This window comes from Triplophysa rosa, linkage group LG14 (genome assembly GCF_024868665.1).
Source record: "Triplophysa rosa linkage group LG14, Trosa_1v2, whole genome shotgun sequence".
NCBI lineage: Eukaryota > Metazoa > Chordata > Actinopteri > Cypriniformes > Nemacheilidae > Triplophysa > Triplophysa rosa.
The window spans coordinates 10414240-10439596 of NC_079903.1; the positions used below are offsets into that span (position 1 = coordinate 10414240).

At 39.8% G+C, this 25357-nt stretch overlaps 1 protein-coding gene across 4 annotated transcripts; it reads right to left on the minus strand.

Moving 5' to 3' along the window:
- Positions 1-471: 471 nt before the first annotated feature.
- Positions 472-25020, minus strand: LOC130564679 (bridge-like lipid transfer protein family member 2). Of its 4 annotated transcripts, none has more exons than XM_057350979.1 (40): positions 24770-25020; positions 24070-24226; positions 23833-23959; positions 23624-23673; positions 23365-23506; positions 23172-23290; positions 23007-23067; positions 21240-21429; positions 21030-21153; positions 20829-20953; positions 18722-18789; positions 18460-18596; positions 18246-18364; positions 17761-17945; positions 17414-17678; positions 16838-17043; positions 13087-14125; positions 12813-13004; positions 11484-11686; positions 10783-10901; positions 10471-10694; positions 10187-10377; positions 9935-10034; positions 9654-9853; positions 9177-9474; positions 8557-8714; positions 8266-8472; positions 8097-8196; positions 7683-7865; positions 7481-7602; positions 7236-7391; positions 6738-6859; positions 6477-6657; positions 6238-6324; positions 3748-3858; positions 3517-3652; positions 2935-3056; positions 2222-2323; positions 2014-2148; positions 472-1922 (listed from the first exon to the last, which is right to left on the minus strand). In XM_057350979.1, exons 2-40 carry the CDS (start codon positions 24135-24137, stop codon positions 1737-1739), a joined length of 6660 nt encoding a protein of 2219 aa, XP_057206962.1. In that variant the 5' UTR covers positions 24138-24226; positions 24770-25020; the 3' UTR covers positions 472-1736. The 4 variants fall into 4 exon arrangements, with proteins under 4 accessions (XP_057206962.1, XP_057206961.1, XP_057206963.1 ...); XM_057350978.1 differs by having other exon boundaries at positions 21240-21432; XM_057350980.1 differs by lacking the exons at positions 472-1922; positions 2014-2148; positions 2222-2323; positions 2935-3056; positions 3517-3652 and having other exon boundaries at positions 3752-4589; positions 21240-21432.
- Between the last annotated feature and the right edge of the window lie 337 nt (positions 25021-25357).

Here is a 25357-nt window from a genome sequence, read left to right on the forward strand (position 1 = left end):
TGCACAAACCATCAGGAGTGCGTTAGACGTTGCTCCGCCCACTCATTAATATTTATAAATAAACACCGATCACGTTACAGCGCTTTCATGGATCACACCAGGATCAGCATCATAATAAACGTCATAATTGATTGATTGCGTAAGTCTACATGACCTTCAGTGCAGTCTTTCCAACGTCCTGTGGAAAATCAATGTGGCTTTCTATAGCCTACATAATGTTTAAATAAACATCAGCATAAGAATGTTGGCTAGCTATATATGTGAATTACGTATAATATTGTATGCTTGAAGTAGCGAGAAAAATACTGAAATGGATCAATGTGAGAATGCATTTAGGTTGACAGTGGCATTTCTCCCTTAAGTAAATCCATCTGACATTATCTAAAAACGAGGGTTTTTCTTATGATGTTGTTGTCTGTCGAATGAATAAATTAATCTAAAAAAAGCAAAAACATCACTGAAGCAATTTTGGCTGCTTTTTATTGACAAATATTAATTTACATGCTTGGTGACATTTAATACCTCCCATATGTACAAAGAACAATACTAAGCCCATTGCTTTGATACAGTGGGGAAAAGAAATGTAAATAGTGGTCTTTTTTTAACATTCAAACTGAAATAATCAACATCTTTCACTTCTGAAGCTGTAGAGCAAAGATCAGCAGCATCTGAAGAGGTTATTGAAACGATAAAGATAACCACGAATACAAAAATATCAGAAAATCCTTTGTGTAAAAAGTGCCATAGTGTTAAAATTACAAAGCATTAATCGAACAGGCTGCAAAAATGACATAAAACACTTCTCTACGTCACAATAACAACTGTTTCACGGGCAGAGGATCCCTAAAGGAAAAGTTCACCTCAAAATGAAAACTCTGTCATATGTACTCACCCTCATGTCATTCAAAACCTGTATATGACTCTTTGTTCTGTAAAACACAAAAGAAGATATTTTGAGAAATGTCTAAGTGGTTTGTGTCCATACAATGGAAGTCAATGGGGTCTAGTGTTGTTTGGTTACCAACGTTCTTTAAAATATCTCCTTTTGTGTTCTGCAGAAGTAAGAAAGCTATGCAGGTTTGAAATGACATGAGGGTGAATAAATGATGAAAGAATTTTCATTTTGGGTGAATTGTCCCTTTAACCCGCTTTGCTTTTGTATTGCACAGTGTAGTTAGTACAGTAAAGCAAATGTCATCTAATGGGATATCAAGTACAGTGTATTCCTCTCCTGTAGGGATAAATTCCTTATAGATATTCAGTAATGAGGCATCTTACTCAATGGGTACTTACTGTAACTGATTGTTATGATATGGTTTTCCAGTATACATAAATTGAATTGGGTGTTCCAGGTGCCACACTCATTTCCCAAACCAGCAGGAATGACAATGATAATCTACTGCTGAGATGAAAGCCGGACGAACCGTCGAATTGTGTGACAGCATTTAACTTCAGCTTTAGAATTTGATATTTCTTGATATTAAGGTGGTATAACGCTGTATGTAGTACATTTTAATACATTGAAATGATTTATGGCACAACAGAAGCACATAAAACACAAGGTTAGGTTAACAGCACTCATTTTAGACAGTAGAACAACACATTTCACATCTCACATCGCTTGTTCTCAGTGCTGGTTTGCCTGTCCATGTCCAGCATGGACGTTTGAAGGCACCACTGGTGACGTTGGTTGTTATCGCGTAAGCGGTATGACAAGGCTGAAGGGTTTGTGAGATTTACTTGCGGCGACTAAAGATGCTCTTTTTGGTGGAGCTTTTGTCGGCCGCGCTGAAGCCAATCAAAAGTCTCGCCTTCTCATCCTCCACCTGCTGTTGGAGGCTGCTGTCTGCTTTACCATCTGTGGTTTTACCTCGAGACTCGGAGCCCGAGGCTGGTTTCAACCGTAGCTTCTCCTTTATCATCTACTCATGCAGGAAAAGAAGAACAAAAGCATGTGCATCATTTTCTGACTGGTTGAGAATCGACTTCAGTGTGTAACTTCTTATGGGTTACCTGTGCAACCAGAGCCTTCCGACTGTCTCTCTTCACAGCCATAGCAAAGTCCAGCCAGGTCCATGTGTTGTTATGATACTCCAAACAGGGCAGAACCAGGTTCAGATCTTTCCAGTCTACACTGCTTTTCTCTCCCTGCAGGACAAGAGAACGGTCAGCATAGTCGCTCTCTCTTCAGAGTTTGACGAATCTGGCAGTCTGAACTCACCTTATAGCTGACGCAGAGAGGAACCTGAGGAATCTTGATGTAGATGAAGGAGTTATTCATGGCTGCTCGCTCCTTCATCTTGTCAATATCATCAACAGGATGCTGAAAGAGAAGTTATGTTATGTTTATCAAAAAGCGGTCTGGTCAATGAGTTTTCAGTTAATAGTTCAGTTAAGACATGTTTTAACACTTTAAAGTGTTGGAGCATGGAGTAATTCAACAAATAAATATGTTAAATAAATATCTATAAATAATTTACTATTTTAATGCACTAATCACCAAAAGGCAGTTTGCAGCTTTGTTTTCAATTTTATTGTACTTTTATTAATATTTCGAATGAGCTTATTTAGTTTTTATTTTACTTAGTTTTATTGTATTACATTAATTTTTATTTCAGGTTTTTTCAGTTTTTATTTATTTCAGTTAATCATTTTAGTACCTCAACTTATTAAAGGCAACATTTATTATTTAGTTTCAAATAATTTAATAATATAGCATTTCAATTTATATGAATAAACAGCCATTTTTAATAGAACTAACTTTTTAGTTTCAGAAAAAAGACAAACTGACTGGTCGGTTATTAGATGACTAGGTAAACAATTCTGACCCATTCCTTCAAAACTTTATTTAAAGATGTAAACCAGATAATTGAAACACATTCTGTTTGTTAACAAATTATTTTTTGTTTGTTCAATATCATATTATTAAAATACCTCAGGTGGCTTGCGAAATGACCTCCTGACCCCAGCTGTTCGATTTAACCCTTGTGCGACCCCTTTACCAGGCCCATGCCCACCTATGGAGTCTTCAGAAAGCTGTCTGGGTTTAACGACACCTGCGATTCAAGAAAACAAGCTTTAGACACCATACACTGCATATCAGAAGTCACCCTGAAGCAACATCAGATACGAAACCTTTCAATGCCAAAAGAGCAATGAGCTTTTAATAGCCAAGGACGGCCCATTAACACGCAGCGGATGGCAACCTAAAACCCTCACAGCAGCGCAAGAAAGGGAAAAGAAATCAATATAAACTTATACTGATCGGTATGAGGAGTGCTATTTATACCAGTGGAACGATTGCCGAGTGGTGAAAACAGCAAAATTACGCCAATGAAATCAGAATTTCAAGAATTTAGCACAATATTAAATACCATTGTATACTACTGATTTATTTAGTCTTTTAGTAAATTTTTCTCGCCATCTGACTGTGATCGATCCTTTTGTATATCACAAATAATGGTAAATTGTTTGCATTACAGGAATCTTACAATACAAGAAACTGAGTTCACAAACCTGTAGTGACCAGTCTGAACTTGTCTTCCTCATCCCCAACTTCCTCTTCCTCCACATTTCTTCCAGGAAAGAAAAATCCCATCATCCTTTTGAAGAACTGGTACATGAGCTGAATGGTGAGCGGGACCACATTTACCTGCAAACAAAAATATTTTAGTTTTAGAGCAGCACAGCAATAATTCTTTAGAGAGATTGTACAATACTAAAAGGATTGTGTTTCACAATAATAACCTCAAAGTGTTCCTTGACAGAGATCCCTCCCACTGGGGGGCGGACCTTACTGAAGATGCGGAGTGCAAGCTGGCGTCCTGATTGGCAGGGGCTCTGTGGGCGCAAAACCACCTACAACACAGAACATAGCACTAAGAACAGCATTGGGTGTGTTCATTTAAGTGAAAACTAGGGATGCACAATATATTATCGGCCATATCGGTATCGATATGATAATGGTCATAATAAAATCAGGCCGATATAACCTGTTAGAAAAAAAATTCTGGTTTGCACTGGAAGAACATCTATAATTTGTTTATTAAATAAACATTATACCAAAAAAATTGAAAATTAAAGAATCTTTGACTAGTGTAAAGTAGGCTTGTCACACAAAAAAAAAAAACATGTTACTTTGTTTCTGCAGACAGTGTTTTAAAATTAAAGCAGTTGTCCACATTTGCCTTTTGTTTCAGGCTCAGAAAAATGTATATTAATGCCATATACTGTATATACTCTATATCAGCCAATATATTGCTTATCGGCTTGTTAAAGAATGTCAGTTATAATTATCGGCCAAAATGTACATATTAGTGCATCCGTAATGAAAACCACAAAACAAAAGGGATCATGGACATGGTTGCATACCCTAGTGGTCAAACCCAACAGAACATGTATATAGTAAACAATGAGACAGCAAGACAGACGAAATAAATAAATGGCCTGCAATTTAAATCTAAGAGTAAAAATGTGAGTGAGACTTGTCCAAACAGGACAATGAAAAACTTATATCAGCATGTCTGAATGAGGACGAAGGTGTCGACTAACAAACGTGATTTTACCCACACCATACATACCCTTAAATGCTGCACAAGAGAAACCAAGCAAAGAGTTGTAAGATTAACAAATATTACACATGTTCAACACTACACATTTTTTAAATGGTTTGATCGGCTGTTTAAGGAAACACTATAGAATTCGGATGGTTTAGGGTCATGACAACCTGAAACTTATCAGATGCATTTGTAGACATACATACATACTAGGGCTGTCAACGTTAACGCATGCAATTCATTTTTTTCAGATTAACGCATAAAAAATATTTAACGCAAATAACGCAGCATCCGATTGTTTTGTCATCACTTCTCTATGTAACATTATTTTAAAACGCTCTTATTTGTGTACAGGCTTTTAAACCACTTAATCACGTTCAGTGAAGATAGACAGCTTCTAGCTGTGGGACGCGGCAAAACGCAACGCGAGGTCCAGTCTGGTGTATACAGTCACGGGCTAAAGGGTGCGTCAGTGAATCTCTGTCAGAATCTGTCAAACAGCACACCAGTATTACGTTCTCTTTCATGCTTGAATGAATAAAACCACACAAGATTATGACAGAAAGCCCGTTTTGTCTAGCATTTTCGTAAGCACAGACTTCAACGTGTTAAATAAAATCTTACTTAACATCATCTATACGTCATCTGCGTAAAGAGACGGCTCTTACTGCTGTGACTCCTGTCACTAATGTTAATCAAAAAACAAAACAAAAGAGGAATTCAATGTGTGTTGTAGCTTTAATGAGAATTCTTCTGTATTTAATTTACAATTTAGCATTAAAGACTGTAAAGTGTTTGAGAACTTCTATTCAATTTTTGTACATTTTCTACCTGTTACACATGATAGCTCTCATTTATACTTTTGAATGGCTATAAATAATGTTAAAATAAATACAAAAATAATCAATTTAATAGAGACATCAGTTACAGTACTAATATCAGAATGTTGGCTTTCATTCATAAAATGATGCTGTTAAATAAATCTGTTGTTTATACATTAATTTAAAGATTCATTGTGAAATTATTAGAACGTAAAACATTTTTTTAAACATTAAAGGGTAACTCCAGCCAAAAATGAAAATTCTGCAATTAATTACTCACCCTCAAAGTAGTTCAACATCTGTATGACCTCCATTTTTCCCAAAAACGCCAATTAATGTAGTTTTGGAAGCCTTCTGACTCCTCAGATTGTAACGCAACCAAACACACGGGCCACACGACAGTGCATCCGGTGTCAGCATCGCTCGACGCATGCGCGTTCTGATGTAGAGCACAAAAAGTATCCTCGTCGCATTATATTAATTTATACTGAACCACTGGAGTCGCGTGGACAATTTTACGATGTCTTTGGCAGTTTCAGCGCTTTGAGGATTGGTTGCGTTGCGTTGCAATCTAAGGAGTCAGAAGGCTTCCAAAACTACCTTAATTTGTGTTTTTGGGAAAAATGGAGGTCATACAGATGTTAAACTACTTGAGGATGAGTAATTAATGGCAGAATTTTCATTTTTGGCCGGAGTTACCCTTTAATGTTATGTGCGATTAATCACAGAAAAAAATTGTGATTAATCAGATTAATTTTTTAATCGATTAACAGCACTAAAAAATACATTTCACGTGATATTATTTTTCTCAACTGTCCTCTCAGACGACAAAGGTAAATTATTAAGCAGACCAACCACACCTTGTAAGCAGCATTCGGAAGCAGGTTATTCATGGTGAACCAACCCAATTCCAGAAGATGTTCTGCCGTGTCATCAGACTTATTCAACTGTGGAAGAGATCGTCCTGTTATGAAACCTGTAGCCCGCTATGCACATTAATGCTAACATTTCACCGATTGCAATGACTGACAAAAAAACATGGAACTATTTCAAGACAAAAGCCTGGTAAGGCATCCCTCTGAAGTCCTTGCAGACGCACCTTGCTATACATGAATCTCTGTAGCTCGAGCTCAGCAATACCCAACTGCCCGTCTTCCTCCGTGAGACACCAGCGAGCCTGAGCAAAGTAGATCTCAGTCCGACGCACCACACTGACGTCCTCCGGCGGTTTCCGCAGCTCCAGTTTGTTTGCCCTTTGGAGCTGGAAGTCTTTAAAACACCTGCGAGAACCAAACGGTTGCAGCCATGAAAACGTGACATAATAAAGAAATCCAGTTAGAGAATCAACTGTTCAACCCACCGTATAAGAATGTTAAGCTCTTCGCTCTTCATCTGCATGTCCGTCTTCTCTTGGTTGAGCTGATTCTGCAGACGCAGGTTGATATCCGACAGCTCATCTCCTCTGAACTCTTCAGACTGGGACTGTGAGGGTCAGAACAAAAACTAACATGAACAGAACATCTCAGAACATCTCAGAACAAAGACCAACATAAGCAAAACATCTCAGAACAAAGGCCAACATGAGCAGAACATCTCAGAACAAAGGCCAACATGAGAGAAACATCTCAAAACAAAGGAAACATGAGCAGAACATCTCAGAACAAAGGCCAACATAAGCAGAACATCTCAGAACAAATACCAACACGAGGAGACCATCTCAAAAGGTTTGAAGAACCAAATCACTTCAAGTCAAGAGATGGTTGGTTGTGTTCTTTAAATCTCTTGAGATGTTCTGCTGCTCATGTTGGTCTTTGTTCTGACCCTCACAAACAATAAAAGGTTCAAAATGTGCTCTGACCCTCATGTTGGAGTAAATCTGTTTCTCCAGGCAGCGGATCTGAGCCAAATGCTGCCGTACGGCCTCTTGGAGGTGCAAGATACTGCTGCGCTGCTCCTCAGGGTTACTGGAGATCTCCAGCTGGAAACGCACACGTTGCTTTCTCTCACTATGTTCCTACACAAAAAATATCTCGTATTAACTTTATAGACATCAATTTATTCTTTTTCCTAACAATTTATTCTTGTTATAGTCAAGGTCCAAACCTTTCGTCGAGGTTCCACGTGGAGTAGTAAGTTATTAACTATATCCAAGATCATGGAGTACTGCACTGGATTGGTGGAAATCTCCAGATCGTTGTGGATGAGGGTAAAGGTATCGACAGCTCCTGAGACAAAAACAATAATATAGATGCTAATTCAAGCGTCATCAAGACAGAAGTCTCCTGAGAAGACTCAAGCTACATACCAGCTTGTTTCTTAAGTAGGTCTTCTTTCTCATGGCGGTCACGTATCTCTGGTGGTTTGATGGAGGTGACCAGCTCAGGGTCGATGTCATGACTGTAGCCGATGTAGTACATGCGACAACTACAACGAGAGATGATACGCTGGACCTGCTGGGTCTCTTGCACCTGGGATGGCTGGTTCCAGTCTATATTAGCACAATAGGAAACAACAAAAAATGTACAATTCTAGATTTTCCTAGATCTCATAATAGCATATCTCTCTTTAACAGGCCGAAATAAGTTGAATCAGGGTGTGGAATGAGTCGCAAAATCTGAACAAACACCAGACCCTAATAGTAACAGCAATGCAAGCACCACTAAGAAGGCATTGAACACGAAGTGATGTCAGATGCAATTATAGACTCATGGTGGCTCACCTGTGGTTGTGCTGACCATGCCTCCAACAGCTTGACCACTCTCCATCAGCTCTTGCACAGAGTCTAGGTTCCTCTGCCTGTGCTCCTCAATATTTTTAACCTGCAAAGTGAAATTTGTGTTAGATTTGTGCTAAAAAATTTTTTAGTGTGATTTGTTTCTTGAACCCACCTCCAGCCACAGCTGCCAGTCCTCTTGTTCTGAGGGGTTTTGCTCCATGGTAGCAAAGTACTGCATGCCATCCAGCAGACAGGTCCAGGTGGTCTTCTGCTTGAGCGTGTCGTTGTACCACGCGGGATGATGCTCACACTGGAGTAGTTGAGCTTTAGCAGCAGACACAAGAACACAGCCTGCGGTCTCTGTGCCACGCAGCATCATCTAAACACCATGTGAGAAGATGTTTACATTCAATAAAACAGTGCGTTACATTAAGTTTTTCAGCTGGTAATAGTGAATTCGTACCTGACAGTTGACAAGCTCGATGAACCAGTTGCGGTTGTACACGTCATCGGTCTGGCATGCGGCGATTCCACAGAGCTGGTCGTTCACACCAGCGTCGTCTTCTGAGAACACTACGAACTTATCGGTCTCTTCGATCAGCTTCTGTAGCATGGACGTCCCTAAAGAGCAATGAAAGACCAAGATGACGACATGCCAAGTCCGATCTGATTGGTCTACTGCCTTTGCATTTCTCAGCAAGAATTATCACAGGGTTCATTTAATCAAATGCAAGATTGTTGTGAGATAAAAAGCAATAAAATATAAATAAAACAACTAAATTAAAAATATTTTACATGGAAAAATAATACAAATAATACAATATATACAGCCGTGGAAAAAATTAAGAGACCATTTTTAAATTATTTTTTCTGAATTGACTATTTATAGGTCAGGTATCAGACAGACACTGAACTGGAATGACCACAATACATCTAGAAATTTTGAATAAATGAACATTTGGAATGGTCTCTTACAATAAAACAATAATGGCTGGCTGATTACTGTGTAACTGATCAAATCTTGGACAGAACAAACTTCAACTTGAAGCTGAATTTATGTCAGTCGTCAAAAGCAGACAGTACCTTCATTATGACTCTTCTCTGGACGGGCTGTGGCGTGGACAACTGGTGTTGCTGGAGCCGTGTTTGGAGAATAGTTGGACATTGATCTCTTCAGCTTTTTCATCTGCGCCTGAGTGTCGATCCGCAGACCCTTCAGAGCCTCAGTGGAAAGGTTCCTCTTCAACACGGCTGCCTTTTTGTAGCCATCATACAACCCAAAGGCAATGTTCCTGTTGGCGGTGGTCCAAGATGCTCGCAGGTCCACTAAACACAGCTTGTGTGTATATGAAGCATTGCTCTCATCGTTAGAGTTCACCTCCTAAGACAAAACCCCCCCAGAAGAACAGTTGCTCTGTAAACTAATAGACCCCAAATATTCATGCATGTGTCACATTCCCCATGCACAGTCTTGCCATATACCACTGGAGGAATAGGAATATATAGGAATGGGTAATATTTATAACCGCTTGGCCACTGTGAGTTTCAAAGACATTTTACCTCCTCTATTCGGTTGCTCTGTCTCTGGTAGCTGAGTGAAGACAGGCTGAGCAGATGGGTCTTCTTCACCTGGGCGTTGATCTGGTGGTCAGCAGTCTCGTCCCATGTGGAAGCCATGAGGTGCACGGTGACCAGAGAGAGTTCGCTGACCATCTGAGTGACGTTCCACTCTGAGATCAGCCGTCTCATCACAGTACCAGCTGCAAAAGGCACAAGAAATCATTTCAACACAACATTTAGAGAACAAGTGAACAGACTAAAGCACGTCTGCCCCCTCTCACCCTGTGGAATGAGTCTCTGTGCTCCTCTGGTGAAGACGTGACCCTTACTACACTCTAACTGAATGCCTCTCTGCTGAGCAAAAGAAGCCCAGTAATGAACCTGCACACACAACAAGGTCAAGAAGGTTAAAGGTCAGGATAAAGTCTTGAATGATTCATACAGTTTTCATTCCAATGAAAATAGTTTGCCCTCACGCCCACCATTCGAGCAATTCCCCAAATCAAGTTCCACCAGGAAACCTTTAGCTTCACCTGTAGTTGTGGAAATGACGCTGTGTAGGACATTTGTTTGTAGTGCTGGCCGAGCTTCCTGCGGTTGGGCCGGAGACTGTGGAAGAGCTTGCCTCTGCAAATGGGCCGGGAAACGCTGGTCCAGGTGGCCCAGAAGTTCTGCATCCAGCGCAGCGTGCTGCTGTACAGGAGGATTCTGGGCTGACAGGGTTCTAGGAGAAGAAAATAAACAGCACACAAGCTCATAATCAGATCTTTAGACAGCAGGAAGATTATTTCATGCAGGGAAAGGCTTTGGCTCTGACCTTTGCCACCACGCCGGTCAAGGTCCATGGTGATGGAGAGATTGAGGTTTTCAGAGCGGAAGGCCCTGTAGGAGTCGTGAGGTTGTCCTGAAGTTACATCTGCAATGTTCTCTGCAGCGCAGAGCATTACGGCGTGGTGGTCATGTGGATTGCCGTGGCACAGCCATTGGAGGTCAAGGGTCATACAGAGGTTTGGGAGATGCAGGAAACAGATATCATCATACCTGTTAGACAGAGACAGAGAGAGTAAGGTGTATGTTGCATTATGTAATGCAACTAAATAAGTGAAAAAAACATTTCATATACACATACTTGGAAGCTGTTCTAACGTTAACATCCAGGTCACCCTTAAAGACAAACTGTCCAGGGTTCCAGTCAAAGTTCAGCTTGCTCCACTCCCAATGAAGATTCTCTGTAGTGTTGTAAGGGTCCTACATAGAAGAAATGTCATAGCAATTATCAGATATTTGCATTTTTCAAGTCAACAGTTGGCAAGTCAGTGTGATTTTTTGACAGTTTTATTGTCTGCAGGGCGAAACTTGTAAATCAGATTGATTAGAAAAGAAAAAAAACATGTCATCATATACAGTATGTTCATAGTACAAACGGTGCAGGATGAGTAAAGATTCAAATTGTAATACTTAGAGGGATAGTTCCACCAAAAACAACATTTCTGTCATCATTTTCACCCTCATGCGATTCAAAACCTGTATATGATTCTTGTGGAACACAAAACAAGATATTTTGAGAAAGTGGTTTTGACCATACAATGAAAGTCAATGGGGGCCAATGAACATTCTTCAAAATATCTTTGTTTGTGTTCTGCAGAAGTAAGAAAGCTATACAGGTTTGATGTTATGTCATGAGGGTGAATGAGCAAATGAAGAATTTTTGTGTAAAGTTTGCTTTTATTAGGTAGGGGTAAGTGCAAACCCTAAATATTGACCATTAAGTATCACTGAAACTTAAACAGTTTCCTGCAAGAATGGTCAAGTAGGAGTGCATGTGGGTACCTCAGTAGCGAGCTGATGCAAGTTGGCTTGTTCTATGTCCATGACCCAGCGGCCATGCAGAAGGAGTCGACTTTTATCCCACCAGGTCAACAGGGGGGAGGGGTCAGCTGTTGGCTTTGTCAGTAAATCAACGGCTTGACCGATCAGCGTCCAAGCAGGATCCCAGCACGGCCCCCACACAATAGTGTAGAGGGAGATGTTGGCTGTACAAACAATTCGAATTAGTTAATACATTAAGTATCACAAACTAACAATGAGCAATACTTCTACAACATTTATTAATCTTAGTTCATGTTAAAGGTCCAATGTGTAATTTTTTGGAGGATCTATAGACTGATTTCACGCCGCTGCCAAAACGAGGCAGAGGTGGGAAGAAAACCGGAAGGACTGATAGACTACAATGGCTTGGACTACCATCGGGTGTCGGTGACATGAATAAACAAATCATGCATTTAAAAACAACATTAGATTGGCTGTGTGCACGAATGAAACCTGTTTATGGCATTTTAAACAGTCACTAATATGTGATGGTACACAAGTGGTCAAGTAAAACAGCTCGAGTGACATGCATCCTATGCTTATATTGTCACATTTAAGATCAAAAATCGTTTTAATAACTAGGTTGGTTGTCCAAACCATTGCAGTCTATCTGTCTTTCCGGTTTTCTTCCCACCTCTGCCTCACTTTCGATTTCAACATGGTGGCGGCGTGAAATCAGTCCATTGACCGAAATGCAATATAATATATACTGTACATAACTATGTGTTCAGAGGTGTATAAAGACCTTACATAATGAAGCGTTATGTTTTTATGACCTTAGAATGAGCTGTTTCTATCTACATACAGCACGAGTCCCCTTACATGGAATTCACCATGTTGTTTCTACAGTAGTCCTAAATGGACAAACTGCTCTACAGAACGCGTTTCGTAAATACGTTATCTCCTTCGGCAAATGACGACATCTTTGTTCTGTGTCAGCCGCCGTAGTGCTTCTAAAGGGAGGGGTGGAGTGAGCCGTTGGTTGCAATTCGCAAATTCACCACTAGATGCTGCAAAATTTTATACACTACCTTTAATTTCAGCATTTACAAATATGTTTTTTAAATCAAAAGTTGTAGCTGTTAACATTAGTTAATGCGCAGTGAACTAACATGAACAATTGTGCTCACATTAACTAACATTAAGATGAATAAATGCTGAAAAACTATATTGCTCATTGTTTGTTTGTGTTAGTTAATGCATTTACAAAAGTTAACAAGTGAGTTTTTTGTAAAGTGTACCATCGGAGGCTACATTACTGTACAATCTCAAGAATACCCTGCAACTTACAATGAATGTCGTAGTAGAACTTCAGTGGCGGCATATTCCTGTAGACGGTCACATCACCCCACGGCTGGCCGAGCTGAACGATCTGTTTGCGCTTTGCTCTTAGCTGTCCGTCCTGCTCGGTACCCATCAGACGCCCTGACAGCGCCCACTCTCTGATCTCAAACAGGTATCGTGGGTAATCCCGGATCCGCACTGAATCAAAATGAGATATAAGCAAGTGAAATACCAACAACATAAAAGCATAAATCAGTTACTTGTTACTTTCTTGACTTACCCAGAAATGCATTGAGTTTGAATTTAAAAGCACGACACCACTGGACCACCAGCTGTAGACCGTCTCTAGGAAAGGGGCTGATGCCATCAATGTCCCTCAGCTGTTCTCTGATCTGCTCAGGCCCGTGTAGCAACTGATCCGCCAGGGCCACCAGCTCCAGCTCCGACACCGTCCAAGTGATTAGGGACTTGCGCATGGGCGTGTTGGCGTACAGCCGTCTGGAGCGCTGAATGTAGATCTCGATGTGTTTGCGCTCAAGGGAAGTGTAAAGCTCCTCGATCTTACGTGCCGGGAGCAGTTCACCATGCTGCTTGCGTAGGTCGGCCACCTTCTTGTCCAGCAACTGCAGGCGCTTGGCACTCTCCTTGCTTTCGTCCTTCATTAGCTCGTAATTGTCCCGGAGTTTGATTTCAAAGACGTCATCCAGGAACACGAAGGAGAACTGGTTGATGCGGATGAGGAGGTCCGGAGGCAGCCGTTGTGACTCTACTGGTGGGACGGCAGCTCTATGTAGGGTCTTCAGCCACTTCTGCACGCTGATGGCCTTGTCGAATGTCTCCGAGAAGTTGTACTGGTAAGGGAACTCAATGGCAAGGCTAGGGGCGGTGAAGAGCCAGGTACGATTTCGGGTTGTTTGAAGGAAAGTGAAAGAACTTCTGTGCTGGTGCATATCATCAAGGTCATCCAACATCTGCACCTCCGCCCCAGTGAAGGAAAATATATCATTGCCGTCGAAGTTGAAGACGAGGTGAGGTGTCTTCATGATGATGGCTCCAGGCCTCCTGGAGAGGGACAGAGCTTCCGTGCTGAAGATGATGAAGTTCTTTCCAGACACATGGGCAGTGAACCGTGTGCATGCTAGCTCTACACACACTAACAGGCTAGAGGAGGAACCTGTGGAATGTTTTCCAACGTTCTGTTGTAGTTTCAGAGATGCAGAGAGTGTGTTCCAATAGCTTTGGCTCTTAGTAATGTGCTGATACAAGAACATGTGATCTGATGGGGTCCACTGCATTGTTAAAGCGGTTTCGCTGCGTACCTGATCATATGAAGATGGGATGAACAACACAGCACCTTTTTATAAAGAAAATTGGGCAATATTTACTCATTCTTAACACATTATGCTATTATTTTTATGAGATTTATAGAATCTTTATGTGTATTTTTTAACCATACAGCAACAGTTCAAAGTAACTTTAATGTGTGATCCTATTACATTTTTCTAGTTTTCTATTCCAAAATCAAGTTGTGATATATTTTAATATTACAATACTAAATCTTAGGCCTGGTTTCACAGACAAGGCTTAAAGGGGATGTGCAACGCTGTTTCATGCATTCTGACTTCTTTACAATGTTAAATGTGCTGTCTTCTCATGCTTGACATGGTCAATTTGTCAAAAAACGAGTTGGACGTATGACGTAGTATTTCTGTGCTCGATACACTCCCCCAGCGTCCCTATAGTTTTCGGAAAGTTTTTATCGAACATGAAAATCTGTTTCGTAACAACTTTCTTTGTCCCTTATTGGACAATTCTCCTGGAAAAACATGCCCACGCGTCAACCCGTGTGAGCCAGATGAAAGAGCACGCCCACGTGTCAACCAGGGAGAGAAGATGAAGGAGCATGCGCACACGTCAACCAGCTGGAGCAAGAGAGAGAGAGAGCACTGCGTTCGCTAAGTTCAGCTGTTTGTTTGTTCACTGCATATGGGTGAGGAATGTTATATAAACGGTGGATATATCGCTGGATTTGGAGATCGTTTGTTACTGATAGATGGAGCAGTCCCACACTAAAAGATGCCGGACATGAACCGCACGCAGTAAGTGTAACTGAGTCATATGTCTGTGTTTTGTTGGCAATGGGTGCGCACTAGAAATCGACCGATACATCGTTTCCCCGATAATTTTCCCGATATTTAATAAATTTCCCATCCTCGGGTACCTGTTTTCTAATATCGGATTCACCGATAAGCTCACTCTCACAATCTTGTGGCTGTTTAGAGAATTGCGTGCAGGACCGTCACTGCAGCAGGGGAGACGCGAAACGACAGCGTGCACAGGTAATGTTTACTCACTTGCTTTATTAATACACTTATATTTAACATGAGAGCAATTAATGCACAAATGAGATGTTACATTTAATGACTGATATGTAGTTTATGCAGCTTCGCTAATAGAGACAAACTCACAGAGTCACATTGCCTAAGCTATCAATTCCTCCCCCAATAAAGACGTAACTTTACATGAATTAAATGAAACAGCTATGAATTAATTCATTTTGGGAATAAAAGAGCTGAATTTAATTACCTTTGTTGTCTATGCTCATCATTCATATTGCTGTTCACTCACCGGGTTGATGCTCAGGAAGTTTTAGCATAGCCTCCGCATGTAGCTAACTTTTTTAACAAGATTAACTTGTTTAAAACACCCTAAGTTATACTTTCATCGCCTATATAACCATTATTTCACTAATAAACATTTAAATAAATACAGCCCTGTGGAATTAATTATTTATTATATCCACAAGCGATCGCAGTTTGAATGTAACGTTAGTAATTGCATATATAAACAGTGCTTTGTCCGCAGGTATTTAATAAGACTGACAAAAATATTATTAACGTAACATACCAGTTGAGATATGCAATGATTTATATGCCGTTTTGTTTGTTACTTTCATGACAATGTATATGCAGCTTCTATCCAGTAAATTAATGTTATCCAGCAAATTATTCTTCACCTTTTAATGAAATTTGAAATTAATAAAAAAATTATTATTTTTTTAAAAAAATTGTATTACTGCAAAATGAACTCCAACTCCATTTATGATCTTTCTTTGAAAATATTAGACCTTCTATATTTATTTTGCCTATTGTTAATATTAGTGTTGTTGCTTCTGATGATTTTTAAAAATAAAAATATTTTTATTGTTGTAACTTGAAAATGAAATTTAACATGAAAGACACTTTAGTAACAGTGCACTTTATTTTCAATCTTTCAGACCCCTCTATTTATTGGTGTATAGATGCAAATGTTTTGCTTTGTATGCAAGGAGGGACTGATTGTTCTAAAATAGATAAAATAGTTTGTTCAGTTGTGTTGTAATCAGTGTGTGAAAAACAGAAGTATAACAGTAAATAAACATATGTTCATTTGTATCGGGCACATAAACATGCAAATAATCGGTATTTGTATCCGTTTTAAAAAACCAATGTCGGTCGATCACTAGTGTGCACATCCTTTAGTTCCGCATACCCAACCCAACCCAAACAACCCTCCCCCCCCCACGTAAGCGTTGTATGTTTTCGGAAATAATCGTACAGCTGTATCTGTCTTTTATAAATGTGATCGAACTAAAGACTATATCAGTGCCATTGTTTTGTCTCAAGATGCACTCCAATAATGTATTCTAAGGCATTACTATGAAAAATCACCTTAAATATCGTAATTCAACTAAGGTGTAGTCCTGGCTTCAGCTAAGCCGTGTCTTTGAAACCGGGCCTTGGTTTGTTTAGTAATAGTATTTTTGCAAAATCTGAATTAAATTCAAATATGTCGACACAACAACATAAAATCTCATTGGTTCTTGAATGTCTCATACTGAAATATCATATAACAATAAGTCATAAGAGAAGCAGTATGGTTTTTTTAGTGTGTTGTAATTCTGACACTAACAAACTGTAACACAGTTGTTCATCCCCATTTTGGTATTAACTTCCTATACAAGTAATGACATCTCTATAGTGTTGTTGTACCTCCAGACAGCAGGTGTTAATGTGGTAAGAGATGTTGAAAGCAGTGAGGGTCAGTATAGGGTTGGGTGTTTGGGCGGCCGGGCAGCAGGGCTCCATGCTCTCAATGAGGGCCTTTACCACAGCCAGAGAAACACTCTGTACAAACACTGTTGTGCTCTCACCCGATCCCTCAGCTCCCACTGCATCTACTCTCAGTGTGACAGCACCTATAACACAACACAGAACAGAAAATAAACACATATGTGATTATGAAGAACAAACTAACGTGATACATTTTAAATGTATTAATTACTAAAGGCAGTGTTTTTACTTGACAAGCATTTACATTTTGATTGGACTTGAAGCTTGAACCTGATTGGACAAAAATGTGTAGTGCAGGATGAGGCATCAATATTTTTGGTCTGTTTTCCCATAAAAGAAAGACTGCAAATTTGTGTGTAAAATGCGCATGTGCTAAATCTAGTCTGCTAAATCAACATTTAGGAGTATACTAGCATATGAACGGTTTCAACACCAATAAGCATGAATTTGCATGAGTATGCAACATATACTTTAAGTGCTTTTTGCCGTTCTCACCTGCAACACTGGAGAGTGTAAACATGTTAACATCTTCGAGGCCGAGCTTGAACTGAAAAAGTGGAGGTAGGCGAGCCGGTGGCGTTCCCAGACTGGAATGCAATGAGACGCTCTCTCCTTTGTCCAATCTTAGGACGGAAAGCAGGCGCGACAGACACAAAGTGCAGGTCTCTGACACCTCCGCCTGGAGGCCTTTCAGACTGGACTCCACACAAACATTCCCAGTTGGGCTGGAGTTCACCCCTCTCGATTTGCTATAGCTGCCCTGTGGAGAAATTAATCAGATCTTCATCTGTAGAATAACCTAATTCCATTTAGGAGAGTGCACTCGGGAGAAAGTAAATTACCTGCAGTGTAAGGGAGTCTAGGATAAGAGCCTCCCCCCAGACATGTTTTCCAGGTGGGTGTGGAGCTTGCTGGATATGAGAACCTTGGCCCACACGCCACCAGAAATGATCCAGGGTCAGAGAGGCTTTCTTAATCACAGTCACACCGTCCTCTTCTGAGCAGCAGTCTAATAAGTGCTGCAGTTCTGTTAGACAGGGCAAACAAACACATTTACATAGGAACTGAGGTAACGAATCTATTCTATAATGATAGAAGCAATGACAATGTTTCCTTAACTGAAAAATATTACTTAATTTAACATCTATTAATGTTTAACTACATATAAAAAATTGGGTAATAACATATTCGTCTTGATGTAGTACGTAGTAAAATTAAGATTGGATTTTTCTATAATGACTGAAACTGCATTAAAAAAATATATAAAATTCACACTTTGCCTCCTAGCCAAAAAGCAGTCTAATATTCTGCTTTAGTGAGTAAATACCAGTGCTGGCTGAAATGAAGCCCACTGCGAATGGTGGCGTATCTCCTAACTGCACAGACACATTAACATTGGACACCGAGGAGCTTATCATCACAGGGGCGTCCAGCTGAGGGAACCGTCTGAGAGACAAAAGGACACTCATATAAGAACAATAAACAAAAGCTCCATTACAGCGCAATCTGTGGCGCCCTGATAGCGAGATGACGATTCGTACCTTTTTTTATGTGCTGCTTTTTTGTGAGACAGCCAGTCCCATGACAATATGGCCAGCCAATGGGAGAACTCTTGGTGGCGATAGTGAATGATGCAAGTATTGATGGTGACCGTGCTAGAGATGTCAACAGATGTCACCTTGAGGAAGGGGAAAGAATAATGAAGCACAACAAACATCAAGCTCTGAAAGCGTGAACTAGTACGGCTGTGAAATGCTTTGAATTTGTTTCGAAATTTCAAAAGAAATAAGTACATCAGCTCACCTGCAGTATAGTTTTCAGGGTGTTGAGACATATAATTCTTTGTCTACTTTGCGAGAGTAGAAGGCCATCTAAAAGACACCAAAGATAAAGGGAACACCAAACAATAGTGTAAAAAATAGATTTGACAACCATGATGCTAGGGCAGGGGTCTTCAACGTTTTTCAGGGGAAGGACCCCTTAGATGAGAGATGCATGGAGCAGGGACCCCCTTATACTAAATGTGTAAACGGAGCTATTTAAATAGAAACAATCCTATTGTCACAGCAATATTATGTTAAGACATTACATTAGCACTATTATGATATTGTTGCACATAGGCAAAATACTTTTCTGTGTATTATTTTGTTTTTAATATAGATTGCTTGATTATTTTAAGGGATTTGCAGCATCAAACATTTTCATTTTACTGTGAGATGGACAATTAAACATTTATTTTTATTAAGGCTTCAATGAGACAACTGACCCTGGTTAATGGCACAAAGACTAGTGGAGGTAGGGGTTGTCTCTGGATGCGAAAGAAATTAGTGCAGATTTTATGCATTCTGTTGTAAAATCGGGCCTTTTTATTAAGTGTCATTCTTTTTTTTCTTCCGCTTCTCTGTGTGTTGCAGAACACACCGCTATTTTATAATTCTGAGCTCCCATGTCTTTCTCGTGGATCAGCATTGTCGCGGCTGTTACACGAAAATGAACACAAGTTTTTTTCTGCAGAGCATCATATCAGACTGAGGAGAGCAAATGATGAAACGAGTCCGCGTTATTTTCGGTGCAACTTGTTTGACTTGCACCATCAGCACTACATGGATGTTTTTGTCTGCACGCACGCAGGTTAAAAAAATTGCAATGCGCGGGAGCTTCAATGAGTCCGCGTGGCCGCGCACGTGCGCAGCTTAAAGAGAACATTGGTTGTAATATTTCTGTACCCATGCTTTACATTTTTAACAAAAAGTTGCCTGAGTAAACTGTAATTAGCGGACCCCTTGCAGTTCCACCGCAGACCCCCTATGGGCCGCGGACCCCCGGTTGAAGACCCCTGTGCTAGGCTGGGAACCACCCAGAACTAAAGGGTTTCTAAAGGGTTGCTAAGGTGTTCTAAATGGTTGCTGTGTGGTACTTGATGGTAGCTAGGCAGTTGGCCGGAAAAGAGCTGCCTAACTTACAGCCATGATGCTATGGTGTTTTGATGCTAGATGGTTGCCAGGGTGTTACTAAGGGGTTGCTAAGGTGTGATGAATGGCATAAATGCTTTGTTATGCGGTTGCTGTATGGTTCCTGCCAGTTGCTAAGTAGCTGGCCTCAAAAGAGATAATAATCTTGCCACTGCTATGCTGGGGCATTCTATGTGGTTGCCAGGGTGTTTCTAATTTATGTGCACTGTTAATGCTATAATGCTACGGTATTATAAATGGTTGCCAGGGTGTTTCTAAGGGGTTGCTATAAGGTGTGATGAATGGTACAAATGCATTGTTATGCAGTTGTGGTGTAGTTCCTGGCGGTTGCTAATAATTTTGCTGCTGCTGTGCTAGGGCGTTCTATGTGGTTGCCAGGGCTTTGAACTAAGATGTTCAAAATGGTTTTATGTGCACTGTTGATGCTATGGTGTTATAATGCTAGATGGCTGCCAGGGTGTTTCTAAGGGGTTGCTAAGGTGTGATGAATGGTATAAATGCATTGTTATGTATGGTATAAATGCATTGTTATGTGGTTGTTGTGTAGTTCAGGGTGTTTGCTAAGTAGCTGGCCTCAAAATAGCTTATAATCTTTCCGGTGCTATGCTAGGGCGTTCTACAGTATGTGGTTGTCAGGGCGTTTCTAAGGAGTTGTTTTGTTTATGTGCGCTGTTATGTAGTTTCTGTGTGTTGCTCGGTGGTAGCTAGGTAGTACAACCTACTACAAGCATGATTTGAGGTACCATGTCATGTCAGTAGCAAAACAGTTTGAGATGAGTTTTTTTACTATAGTTTAATACATGATTATAGCCTCAGCAAGCTCTGCTAATAAATGAAATACAAAAAAACAATGAAAGCAAATGTCTGCTTTATACTGCTAATGTAAACTGATTAAAGTTCCTCCTCAGAAGCGATGTGTTTCTGTGTTCTTCACCCACCCTCCAGCAGAAGCTCCAGGCGACTCTGTGGGAAACTGAGCTCAGGGGTGAAGCTTCTCAGAGGAAGCTGCTCATCGTCCCGATCATAACCCACCTTCAGAGACTTTAAAGTCCAGTTCAAATGTCTGCAAAACAAACACAGCCTCTTTCAGGATATTTACTGTAAACCACAGGATCAAAAACTTTTGTCTCATTGCTCACCTCTTCTGACTGTGCATGGAAAGCGTGATGTTAGTGTTTTCAAAATCAACATTGACCTTCTGAGGAACCAGTTTGTGAAAGCTCTCAATAGCCTCCGTTTGGAAATATGAGTCCTCTTCATCATCTTCAAAACAGGAAAAAGAGCTTTTAGAAAGTTGAACAATAGGCATACAACATGTAGCTTCATCCCCACACCCAGTCTAGTCTAACCTGCTGTATAACTGGGGCAGTGTGCTGAGGTGGTTCCAGGATGTATGGATAACTGGCTGAGGAACAGGCCTTCATGAAGTTCAGCCAGCAGGGTTCTCACACTCAGTCCCAGCCGGCCTGGCCTCAGATCAGGCAGACTCACGTCACCATTCAGAGCCAAACTCAGGGACACTTCAGCCAGACATGTGTCCTGCTAAATAGTATAGAGGTCACTGAGCATCTAGTAACAGGACAGATCTCTGTTCTGGTCTAATTCGTTTTTATTATAACTATACAGTGCGTGCATAACTATTAGGTACATTGGTTTTCTGATCATATTTTTTTCCAGGCACATTTTACCAATTCCTAACCCCATCAGTCTTAATAATTACAATTAATTAATCATTTAATATAATCATAGTTAGCAAAGGCTTGAAGTGAAAGATGCTTTATATTTAGGTGTTCAGAATTATTAGGCACTATATCTCTTACAGGTATAATGAGTCAAAAAAGACATTTAATATACACAGAGAAGTCCAAAAATATTTAATGCCCATTATAAGAATGCAATACTAGAAATTGCAACATTGAGGCGTGAACAATGGGGTAGCAAAATTCTCATTGGGTTAGCAGTCAAACAAAAACAGACATACATACAGTTTAACTGCAAAAGAATGAAGAATAAGGTGTGAAACCATGAGAAACGCTTTAGCCTCCAGTGCCACCATTTTCCAGAACTGCAACCTACCTGGAGTCTCCAGAAGTACAAGGTTCTCAGGCTCTCAGAGACTGTGCTAAAGAATCTGAACCCCCCTCCACACACACATAATAAGAACAACAAGCTGAAATGTTGTAAAACACATGAATACTGATTTTTACAGACTTTATATACTGTGCAGAGTGTTTGAAGCATAGGATAAAGATTAAAAAGTGACTCCTGAAGGGTCAGCATAACATCCTTTTATACCACTGTTTGAAGAATTTATTTTCAGGAATCAGGCACCAAGTTTCAGGAATTTATTTCTAGTCCATCTCAAACCCTGATAGAGAGGTCTGTCTTGCTCACTGTCCGTTACATAACTTCCTCGCCAAAGACACTGTTGTCTGACCTGAACTGGTGCTGATCCCTTAAAGGTCATCCGCAACCTATTAGTTCATGAAACCAGTCTTCATGTATTTCACAACGCTTTAGGATGTGATTCTTATTAAGTGGGGGTGATATTTTAGGATTCTTTACCAGTCTCTGAGAGCCTGAGAACCTTGTACTTCTGGAGACTCCAGGTAGGTTGCAGTTCTGGAAAATGGTGGCACTGGAGGCTAAAGGGTTTCTCATGGTTTCACACCTTATTCTTCATTCTTTTGCAGTTAAACTGCATGTTTTCTTTGTCTGTTTTTGTTTGACTGCTAACCCAATGAGCATTTTGTTACACCATTGGTCACGCCTCAATGCTGCAATTTCTAGTATTGCATTCGTATAATGGGCATTTCATATTTGTTGACTTTTCTGTGTATATTTAATTTCTTTTTTGACTCATTATACCTGTAAAATAAATAGTGCCTAATAATTCTGCACACCTAAATATAAAGCATCTTTCACTTCAAGCCTTTGCTAACTATTATATATCACTTTTAAATGATTATATACACAATTCATTGTAATTATTAAGACTGATGGGGTTAGGAATTGGTCAAATGTCCCTGGAATAAAATATGCCCAGAAAATCAATGTACCTAATAATTATGCACGCACTGTATATTGGTTTATTAAAGTAAATATTTCATACATACCAGCCTGCTGCTCTTCAAAACTTTACTGCTGAGCTGTCCCACTGAGAAGTCCCAGGCCAACCTTACAAAGATATCACACTGTCACTCATAGTAATGCAACAGATCTTTTTAAAAACCACTGGAACTAAATAAAACAACTTCTCTTTTTTCAAACATGATAATTACCTTGTACTTTGATGATTCAGCAGCAAAGTAATAGCAGAGGAAGTCATGTGCCAAAGAGATTCAGGCAGCGCCAGATTCAACACCATCACATTAACGGAGTCAATGTGAAATGACAGCAGCTACGAAACAATTTCGATGTTAATCCAAATGAAGACAAATATATGTCTGGTGCTATAGGTGGGAGGCTTTATACCTGAGACAAGAAGTGCAGGGCGGATGGACTGAGAGGAGTTCTCTGTGAATTCTCATCTGTGCTTCTGGATGCCCGGGGCCTGAAGGGCTCCTGCAGGTCAAATCGCACCTGGGCTTCCCCCACACATAGTGCCAAGAACCTCCTGAGAAATGAAAGATTATTATGACAGATCTATATAATTTATGTGAGGACTTGTTTATTACATATTTTTGAATTCATCAAGTTCACAGATTTTAGATAATCCAAAAATTAAACTTACGGCAGTTCCGAGTTAACTATTTTACAAGAAATCCATATCTTGTCAATTTCCTATAAAATGTAAAAAAAAATGGTTTAACATTACACATAATTGTCAATGCATCTCAGCTACATATTTCAAATCCATCCATGCCGTAATATTTACAATAGCATGCAACTTTTAAGAGCATAGTAACAGTTCATATTTTATTTTGCAGAAATTTTACCCACCAGAGTATGTTGAGGCTGAAACTGAACACTGATTCCATTCACTGAGAACAGACCCACAGAATTGATCTTGAGCTCAGCTTTCAGAACGTTTTGGAAAAACCGCACAGCCAAACTGCAGAGAAACCATCTTGAAAAAACCAAGGTAATGATATTAAAACTTCTCATGAAGCTCAGGACAATGATTATTAGGCAACAAAAACACATCAGTACAGTAAATGATGCATGTTCGTTTCTTACCTAAAGAGTGAGATTAATAAAAAAGCAAGAATCAGAAATACTGATATGGCGATCACCAGAGCAGACATTGTGCAGCAGATGTTTCTTCACATCTAACCTACAATCATGGCAAAGGTGGGAACCTGGTGACAAGTGATCGCTGACTCCAGATCATAACCTGTCATACAATAAAATGACTTATCATTCAACATTTTTATATATCTTTTAATATACTGTGGGTGAATTCAGATTGTTTGTTAAGTCAACCTTAAAATGTTGACCGCTGATTTTTCTGAAATATTAAGTTTCCAAAAACACTACATGTTATTAAACATTAAACTGACACAGGACTAGAACGTACAGAACCTAACGTTTCTGCTTTTACAAATAATAGACTAACGTTACATGTTATTAAACATGAACTGACACAGAACCTACTGCATTTAGAAATAACAGTCACATATGTACACTCATTCATATTAATATCATTATATTGTTTTTCATTCCCAAAACAATCTAATAATTTAATCTCCAGTCTCAGTGTTTTGCCACTCTGGCAATGCAAACAGCTGTTGGGTGGAACTTGCAATGTTGATCCAAGCACCATTAGCCAGTTAGCAACCAAATTAACATCGCAGCACAAAAACAAAATTTTATTTAACTTCTTAATGAAGATGTCTGCTTTATTCATCACATTTTGAGTTCTGTTAACGTTACCCACCTGAAATGGTCTATAATGCTGCTCAATGGATCTTTAGGTTTACACCGCCCTCTCAGTCTCATGCTAGGCTAATTGAGCTAGCTGCGGGATACTGACAGACTACAGTCAACAAACTGACATATGACATAATGTTTTTCTGTTTCCTAAAACACACGTGCTTTTAAGAATTTATTTAAGAATATGATTAGTTTTATCTAATGGGCTTGCACTTGCACTACTTCCATTTCCAGCGTGAAGTCAGATAGATTAACTTTTTCGCGATGTGTATGAGTTTTTCATAATAAAGGTCTCAAGAGACTGGCGCAAAATAAAATCTGTTCCAGCTGTTAATGTCACTTTTATAAAATGATGTGATGTGAAAGCTTAATTGGTATCAATCTGTTGTATGAGAAAAATATATATAATTAAAAAATGGTTAAAATGACTTGTAGTTGGGTAGTTTAATAACCTAGACAGTCAACTGACTGTCATGTTCATGTCACCAGACTACAACTCATTCTGCACTACAAGGTTGGCCTTTTTTGACATATCATGTCGCCCAAAATGTTGTCTAGGTCAGTGGTTCTCAAACATTTTCTTTGTAAGGCC